The sequence below is a fragment of the Amaranthus tricolor genome, chromosome 4 (genome assembly GCF_026212465.1).
Source record: "Amaranthus tricolor cultivar Red isolate AtriRed21 chromosome 4, ASM2621246v1, whole genome shotgun sequence".
NCBI lineage: Eukaryota > Viridiplantae > Streptophyta > Magnoliopsida > Caryophyllales > Amaranthaceae > Amaranthus > Amaranthus tricolor.
In genome coordinates this window covers 3,314,486-3,324,117 of record NC_080050.1, presented here as the reverse complement: position 1 = coordinate 3,324,117, position 9,632 = coordinate 3,314,486, and the positions used below count along the sequence as shown (strand labels likewise).

Below are 9,632 nucleotides of genomic sequence, written 5' to 3'. Positions count from 1 at the left end.
AAGGAAGATAAGCTTTTAAAGGTCATTTTGAACAAATTTTAAAAAAAACTGTAATTAAGGCCAACTAATTATAATTTAAATTTTATATATTGCAATTTCATAGCTTCCACTATTAGAGAGCGTATAATTTTACTTCTTAAATATTGCTATCGATTTCATTGTATCATCACATTTCCAGAGCAATTAAAAATTAAACCAAATAACAAGTAAGGGAAATGTAAACAAGTGTTTCCTTACATTGTTATACCAAACAATAAATAACTACAACTCTTACTCTTACCCCTACCCCTTTATATCGATTCTCTTTCCATTACATTTTATATTCCTATACCAAACACCCCCTAAGTTTATTTGATTGATCCTTTCAAGCCAATTAATTTAATCAATACTCCTACTCCATTTGAGTAACATTTGATTTGACACTATAGCGGAGTTAGAGTGATGTCATTAAAATCGGTTGATATCAGTTAAATTTAAAATAAAATTAAATATTACATATAAATAACTAAATGAGTTGGTTAGTATATTACTTTTCATATATGCAATTATAGATCAAAACCCAGTTGACGATTTATACTTAAAGTCACATCACTCATTTCTATTTTAAATTCGCTACTAATTTGACATACTTCTAGTTTTGTAACTTTTTATCATGGCTATCACAAGCAAATTAAATTGTCGAATTTAGCTCGCTGAAATACAAAATTTTCACTATATAATAAATTAAATTTTCGACTTTAGGTCAGTACATTTCAAAATGTTGATAAATCCTTTGATGTTGTTGATTGTGGTGATTTTTTCTTTCTTGCATTAAATTTCTAATTTCTCCGATTTTGTGATTAAACCTATAAATCAAGAATTTGCCATTAATATTGGAATTCAAGATTGATTATTAGAACCTTCATACTCCCTCAATTACATCAACCATATTGAGTCTTGAGCTACATCCACTTAACCCAAGAGCCAAGCTCAGGGGCATAAACTCATTATTATGAACAACTCAAAAGATCCTGTAAAACTACTTTTTTCTATCCCTTTTAATTTAAAATTCCTAAAAGAAGATATGAAATCTTTTGAGTTTATTATGTAAAATTCAAAAAAAGAAATAATATAATTAGACTAACAAATCCACTCTAATATATAAAATTTTTTTAAGTTAAATTATAACAACGAGTGATAATTTAAAGGTAATAATTCAATATTCAAAAGTTTCAAAACTTTTTTAAAAATTAAAATTTTCACCACTAGATTGAAAGAATACAAATATGTTCACCATAGTATTAATTATTTTAAGCTTTTACCTTGTTTTACATTAAAAAAGCCAAAAGATTATCACCCATTGGATCACACTATTGTTGACAATTCGAAGGTACTTCTGCCTTCTAGCAAATAATAGCAAATGGACCACAAAAGATATAGACTATATGGGCTCAGCCAACTAATTTACATCTTGGGCTAAAATATTTCCTCGAGTCCTTATTATATGCAACATGAAGATATCACAAAAATCAAAAAAAAAATAAAATAAAATAAATAAATAAATAAATAAATTTTGAATAAATATATTCAAATTTACCCTTGTAAATTAAACTTTAGGAATGATGGGATCCCAAATAATAAAGATAATATGGTCATTTAAAGTTATTAAGTGCCATTTTCAAAATGTATTGTGAGTAATTGAGGATATCGATTACTAGAAGTAAAAGTTTTAAAGAGATTTGATTTACATTATTTTAGTATGTATTAATTTAATAATAGTTAATGTTTTTAATAATTTTATATATTTGATTGTATTTGTCAAGTAAAAATAATTACTATAAGTAAAAATACTTACTATTTTAGTACTTTTAAAATTAGTCAACTCTAAAATAGTATGGACTAACAAGAGTTTCTCTCATTAAAATAGGATCTAATAAAATTTTTAAAAAATTCAACAAAAGATATTCCATACGTCAATTTTGCAACACTTTTTATTTTAATATGTCCTATTAATTTTGTACTATTATTTTCTTTTTGTCACTAGTTTTATTTTCATTTTTTAATCTCATCTACAAATTTAGTTTCTCTCAATCTTATTTACTTATTTTATCCTCTACTTTGAGATACACAGACGATTAGTAGACATGCACAAAAGAAAGGGACTACACATAAAACGTGGGGTCCATCTTCAAAAAAACACCAAAAAGGATGGAAAAAGTTGAGAGAAGAGAACAATAGAAAAACCAAAATCTAAAAGGATTCTTTTTTTTTTTTTAATTACAACTTCTATATTTTCTCCGTTCCGTTTTACTCGCTACATTTGTATGGATATAGGTATTAAGAAAAGTGATTGACCTACACTGTAGCTGATTGTTTACTTTATAGAGTATAGTATTTTATTATTGTTAATTGAAAAAGAAAAAGGAAAAATAGGTTGTTAGGTTACTTTATAGAGTATAGTATAGTATTTTATTATAGAGTATAGAGTATAGAGTAGGATAAAAATAGGGGTAGGTAGAACTTTAAATGATTGTTTTATTACTAAAAACGGAAATGTAGCAAATAATACGAAATTGCCAAAAGTAAAAAATATAGCGGATATTATGAAACGGAGGAAATATATCATAAAATAATATCTAAATAATTACATCCATTATTCTTTATATATGGATTTGTGATTTGAAATCCTTGATTCTTTTTAGGGGGGACAAGGTCCCTCTAAAATGATGAAGCAAGAAAATGAAAACTCCTAAAAGTCAATATAAAAAGAGATGCATCATTCCCTTTGTAATCATGAAATTAGAAGAAATTCAAACCTTTTATAACTTTTTATTTCTTATTCACCTTTATTTACACTTTATCCAAATTTTAGTTGAAACCCTAGCCTACTAATCCATTTTCTAGAATCTATATTCAAACTAGAGTTAAATTATGGACTACTCAATCAAATTAACATGTATCGACTCTTAATCATAAATCATATTAAATTTTACGAAACAAAATAAACACAATAGTTCTTTTTACTATTCACCTGTATACGCGTCTTTTTTATACCTTAATGCATGCTTATTGAATTTTTCTTGATCTCTATTTTTTGTTAACCAAGGATTGGACTCCCAGATGTCACAGTCCAAACACATACAGTTAACCAGCTCTACAATTATAATAAACTTAGAATACAAGATAAATCAAAGGAAAAGAAATAAAAAAATTATTTTGTGCAATACATGGAGAACATTAACTTGATCCTAAACAAGTAGGAGTAAAAACATCATATGCTTCTTCTTTATGTGTTTTTATAGTAGAAGCCATGTGATATTTTGAGGAGTCAAAATATAATTTATATACTTCATATAATTTTGTTCTCCTCTTTTTTTTAATTTCTCCTTTTCTACTTCTCTAAACTACTCTATACTATATGCCTTAAAAAACAAATCACACTAAAATCTAAAGATTTTTTCATTGACCTAATTTAGCTGAGGACTGAGGTTGATCAAGCTGAATATTTGGTGGACTGCCCTTGCTACCTCATCTGCTGATCCTAGTTTACAATCTTCTTCAATCTGCATTTTGTTGGAAAAAAAAGATTTTATTAAGCAAATATTTTGCCAAGAAGTATCTAGACACGAGAATTTAGGACAGAATCTGCCCAACTTAACCCCGGATTATTTCATTAAAAACTCTATCAATACTGAATCGTATATTTGTATATAACAGAAAAAAAATGGAAGTTAAGTCGAGTTTAAGATATACTACATTATTTCCATCGGTGTTCCTACATTTTCTATTTTATTTCATCCTATAGAAATTACTACATTTCTATTTTTAGTTATGGCTTACGCAATTTTTAATTCTTATACACACATTAAAGTTTAAATTATACTTTTATATTTAGATCTTATATACGTGTCTTCCACTTTCCAAAATAATACTCCCTCCTATTCCTAGAGAATGAGACATTTTTTTATTGGGCTAATTCACTGACAATGTCTCATTTCTATTTTTATCATTTTTTTTCCCTTTTATCCTTACTATAACAATAATATAACACATAAATATCAATGCCTTTTATAAAAAAAAAGAGAGTTTTCACCCACCTTTAAATAGTCCCGCATTTCTTTTTGATTTTGGTGCAAAACCCAAATATCCCATTTTCTATAAATAGGAGGAAGTACAATTTTTACTTGCTTTTAACATTTATCCTTAAGTTATATGTAAAGTCGTCCACCCTATAATAAAGTTGTAGGTGAGATCCATTTATATTTTTTTCATGATAAACGGAAATTACATTGACAATGCACTACATAATCTTTACCACATACGCCATAAGTCATATTCCATTTTCTTAAAGGTTAATAAAAATGGTTCAACTTAGAGGTATATGAGCTCTCACATAGTATTATATGTGAAGCTTAAAATGTGAAAAACTTGTACTATATTCACCTAAATACACAATTCTCCTATAATACTACTTTTAATTTTATTTTTTTTTACAATGCTCTATTTCTTATTCTCTAATTCTTTAAACTATTTATTTCTATTATTTATGTGTTTTTTTTTTCTTATTTTCCGACTGAATTTTCTTTTTCACTAAATTTTAATCATATTACTTTAGATGCAGAATTATGAGAGGAACAAAAGAGTATCAAACTTAATTTAAGATCAAACATTATTAAAATCGGGTTTTATTTTAATTAAAGTAAATATTAATTTTTTTATATAAAGTCTTAAATTTAATTTTCATCTAGCTCTCAGAATAACTTAAAAACAAATTAAAAATAATAAAAAAAATAGAAAAATGAGAAATAAAAAAGTGAAGTACCTTTAGGTTGAAAGAGTAGTGGACCAAATTATGCAATGAAGTGATATTGAGATGAAGAACATTGAGCCTAAGTTCTTCAAAAGCAACAATAGCTTTAAGGAGTTGACCATGTCTTCTTTCACATTTTATTTTTAAATTGACATGATTTTGAATTACCACAACTTCTATATCTGCTAAAGCTGACTTCCTTTCTGCACTAAACTCCTCATTTGTATTATTACTTTTCCTCATTACCATTCCCTCCCCTACATTCCCATTCCCTTTCATTTCTTCTTGGGAATGGAATTGATTCCTTAATTGAAATTGAGATGATGATGATGATGATGGGGATGCCATAAATCCATTGTTGTTTAAATGCATGTTTGAGGAAGGAGATGTAGATGTTGAAGTCATTGAAACGTCGCCGTTTTCTTCATATTGTCTTATTTTTTTCTTTGCTTCTAGAGATTGAAGCATTTGCTCTAATTCCTTCACAAAATCTATTGCTCCTCCTATTATTGATGCTTGGTCACCCTGCATTATTTTTTCAAAATTAAGTCAATTTTCACAAAATACCAGCAAAGCCGTCACAGGGTGGAGTAAAAATCAACAAATTTTATGAACGCCCTGTGTAATTTTATAACTTATGATACTTTCTAAATAATTTTATCGCTTTAAACGCCTATGTTAGAGTATATAACATATTTGGGGCCTCAACCATAAGCTTAAGTTTTTGGTTGAGTTGGTTTTTTGACATGACATCAGAAGCCAGTGAAACAAGAGCTTACAGATTCGAATCTCAACCAACCCTTATTTAAAGTGGAATAGTCAGGGCTAGGTATTAAGAGGCCTGTGTCGCATCCACACTTCAGGTCCAAAGGACTCTCATGTGAGGTGGCATATTAGAATATATAACATATCTTGGAGCCTCAACCACAAGTTAACCATAAGCTAAGTAATCTCATATTACTCCTATTAATTACATTGTGTGTATTTAGAAACACTAGTGAAGCCAACACTTATAATGAAAGTGAGCCAAAAGACTAAACTATAATTGCTTGAGGCGCAAATTTCATATAATTAAGTTCCCATAGCCAATATCGTAAAGGAAATTTTCAAAAATTAAGAATTATGGTCGATCCTGACCAACCCTAGCTGTGCCTATGCTTAGAAATTAAACCCAAAAAATTTTATAAAAATAAAATTAATTTAATGAAAGTACAATTATTTCATTTTTTTTCCTTATCATGCAAAATGTTATAAACTATATAATATTGCATATTCAATCATACTTCTACTACTAGAATATAATGGAAGTACCAATGAACGTTATTAAGCAACTAAAAAAACCCACCAAAAATAAAGAGGGACCCAAAAAATTCAAAAGTAATACAAACAATATATTTTGTATATTGTTTTTATTAACTTCAACAAATAAAAAAAGCCAAAAAAAATAATAATTAAAAGAAAAAAAAAAAACTTACCCTTTGAACATAGGAAGGTGGCATGAGAGAACGAAGAGCATTAAGATGTTCATTCATTTGTCTTCTTCGATTCCTTTCAACGGCAATATGAGTCATTCTTTGATTTTCCACTTCTTGTTTATTTTTTGCTGGTTTTACTGTTCTTTTTCTTTTCCTTTTTTCTTTAATTACACCACCATTAGCACCATTATTATTATTATTATTCTTCCCCAAATTATTTCTCTTAATTTTAAATTTCTTTGTTTCTTCCATAATAACTTGATTAATCCCATCATTTTCTGATTTAATCACAGGCAAATCCATGATTAACCCATCATTAACCCCATGATTAATCTCAATTTCAGTATAACCCATCAATTTCTGGTGTTGTTGTAATCTTAAAAGAAGCTGGAAATTTGGTTCTTCTTGTTGTTGGGGAATTTCAACACTTTGTAACATTTGTAAAAATGGGATTTTATCTTCTAAATTTGGAAAATTATTATTATGAAAATAATCTGCATTATTATTATCTCCATAATTGCATTCTTCAAGATTATATTTATAAGGGTTATCTTCAAATTTGAGATTTCCTGTGGTGTTTATGAATTCTTCTAACCAACCCACTTCCAAATCTTCTGCAATCAACTGAAAAATAAACCCAAATAAATAAATTAATTATTAGAGACAGAGAAAAAAATGATTTAACAAGGAATAAATACCAGAGAATTTCCATTTTTCAGGGAGATATTAATGGTGTTACTATGAAACAATAAATGTTAGAGAATTAGGAAGGTAAAGTGAGTAAATGCAAGTCTATATCCTTAATAAATTATAAAAAATATCAAGTTTTATCTCAATTAAAAAAATATAACTATTTTAAAAAATATATAGGAATATCAAAAATAGTATGATTAAAGCATGAAATAATTTAACAAGTAATAAATAACTAGAGAATTTCCATTTTTTAATGGTGTTACTATGAAGCAATAAATGTTAGAGAATTAGGAAGGTAAGGTGAGTAAATGCAAGTCTATATCCTTAACCAATAGAAAATCAAATTTTATCTCAATTAAAATAACTATTACTTTATGTTCAATTCTTTTTGTTTTCTCGACCTACCTCTATTAGAAAAAAAAAGTAGAAATAAATAATAATATCAAAAATGGTATGAATAAAGCATGAAAAAATGAACAAAAAATAGAAAAAAACATACACAAGGATTAATGGGTCCTCGGAGCTTCTCCATAATAGCAAAACCCAAAAGTTTGGTGAACTCAAAAGTACAAATTTGCAATAAATAACAAATCTTCTTATGATTACACTCTCTAATTTATTTATTTTTTAAAAAAGAAAACAAACATTCATATAAAAGAGTAGTAATAAATGATGGAGTCCCAAGATTAAAATTAAAAGTAAAAAATTTAGTTTAATTTAGATGTAGTAGCATTGGAAAATGCAAACAGAAATGGAAAAAAATGATTTGTTTTTTTATTTTAAAAGAGAAAAAAAAAAAGAGTTAATTAATTAATAGGGAGAAGAGAAGGAGGAAGAAGAGATATATTAGGGAAGGTCTGAAAGAGTAGGTGGAAGAAGAAGAAGAGAGAAAGAGAGAGTAGGAAGAGAAAGGTAGAGTTGTCTGGTATGGAAAAGGTCCCCATTCCTATTAAGCATTATTGGTGTGCCAGATTTGTCCATCAGTGAGGACTCAGGACACTCAGTACAGACTATTGTGGGGAATCAGGATTTCTTCTTCTTACTTTCTCTCTCTAATTTGCTTCTTTTATCTCTCTAATTACAATTGTTTAATGGATCATATATATGTGTTCTAGAATAGAATTTACCAGTGTCAAACTTATAAGAAAAAACATATTTATCTGGAATCTTGTTAGATTCATCTCAATATATACATTTTAAATATTAGCTTTTTAAAATTCTTAAAAACCCATGATTAAAATAATTTGAATTTAAAGTATGCATTGAGATCTGTAAAAAAAATGAATTGAAAGAACATTTGAAAACATAGGAAGTATTTTTTAATACTACCTTCGTTTCAGTGACTTTGTCCTATTTAATTTTTTAATACTATTCACAGTGCACTCTTAATTTGTATTTTGTTGTTAAAACATAGTCAAGTGGAATCTTATTTAATTCGTCTCAATGCAATGATTATTAATATCTATTTTGTATAATTTTTAATTATGCACCATTAGAAATATTAAGAATTCAATATATATTTTGGCATGCGTGCCCAAATAAAATGAACAAATTAAAGTCATTAAAATGGAGAGATTATTTAATACAAATATTGGATATATTAATTTTTTTGGGCCCTTAAAAATAATGGACCTTAAATTGGATATAGTAATCTCAGAGTTGATTAATTTTGATTCTTATTTTTTTATAAATTAAATTAAATATTAAATATATTGACAATGTAATTTAGATTTTATAATAACATTATTTTAAATCAAGTCAAGTCATAATTGATTGTGATTTATTTAGTCAAAATTTTGATGGTTCTAATGACATAATCTTAAATGAGCAAGACGGAGTAATTCATTGGTATGGTTTATGTTTAATTTTGGGTACATTCTCATACAAGTACTCTATTAGTTTTGATACATTATTTATTTAAGGATTGATTTTCGAATTAGTTTTTTGAAAAAAATTTAAGCAAAAAAAATATATAGAAAAGTCTTATTTGCTTTTGCTAAATTAATTGGCCTACTTTTCCTAATAAAAATCTACCTTTTAAAAACATATTTTATCAAATGTTTTAATTAACAAACAAATATTTTGAATGTTCAACGAATGTACTATTTCTATCATAATATGTAGATAAGAGTATGTTTTTCTTTATCTATATAGAAGTATATTGCGATATTATTGTGTAAATATCTCATATGATGGGGTTAAGGTAATTTAGGAATATTTACTAATTTGGTTACGATAATTTAGGAGCATTTCCGAAATTATCTTTTGCCTAATTTAACTTTCATTGTATTATATATGGAGAAGTAGTACATAATACAAGGGCGACATTTTTTGATGCGTGCCATTAATCTCTACATGGTATCAGAGCTTTTTTTTCCTAATTTTTCATAACATGAAAAAAAAAAAGTCCTATATTATATACTCCCTTTTAATGGAGTAGTTCATTATGGGGTAGTGCACGTAAATAGTTCATGTTATGTGTTTCAATTTGAATTGTAACAAAATTGAACTTTAGGAGGATTCACTTGTCTTGTTTAAGATGAATCATGTAACATTGAATCAATGGAGGATGGTGGGGTTTATTGTGAATTGCCTTTACAATTTTGATGAATTTGTTTCAAGTTCCTCCTTTGGGTAACCATTTTTCTTTTGCTATTTTCTTGCTAAAAGTACAC

At 27.0% G+C, this 9,632-nt stretch overlaps 1 protein-coding gene across 1 annotated transcript; it reads right to left on the bottom strand.

Annotated features, from left to right (window-relative positions):
- Positions 1 to 3,118: 3,118 nt before the first annotated feature.
- Positions 3,119 to 8,021, bottom strand: LOC130811040 (transcription factor bHLH57-like). The gene is made up of 4 exons (XM_057677190.1): positions 7,457 to 8,021; positions 6,265 to 6,888; positions 4,802 to 5,314; positions 3,119 to 3,542 (listed from the first exon to the last, which is right to left on the bottom strand). Exons 1-4 carry the CDS (start codon positions 7,487 to 7,489, stop codon positions 3,447 to 3,449), a joined length of 1,266 nt encoding a protein of 421 aa, XP_057533173.1. The 5' UTR covers positions 7,490 to 8,021; the 3' UTR covers positions 3,119 to 3,446.
- Between the last annotated feature and the right edge of the window lie 1,611 nt (positions 8,022 to 9,632).

Excerpts from the sequence above, each read along its gene's own strand:
- LOC130811040 (XM_057677190.1), bottom strand. The coding sequence starts at position 7,489 with ATGGAGAAGCTCCGAGGACCCATTAATCCTTGT. Across the intron at positions 5,315-6,264 it reads CACCTTCCTATGTTCAAAGG|GGTGACCAAGCATCAATAAT; the intron begins GTAAGTTTTTTT and ends AAAATAATGCAG. Across the intron at positions 3,543-4,801 it reads ACTACTCTTTCAACCTAAAG|ATTGAAGAAGATTGTAAACT; the intron begins GTACTTCACTTT and ends AACAAAATGCAG.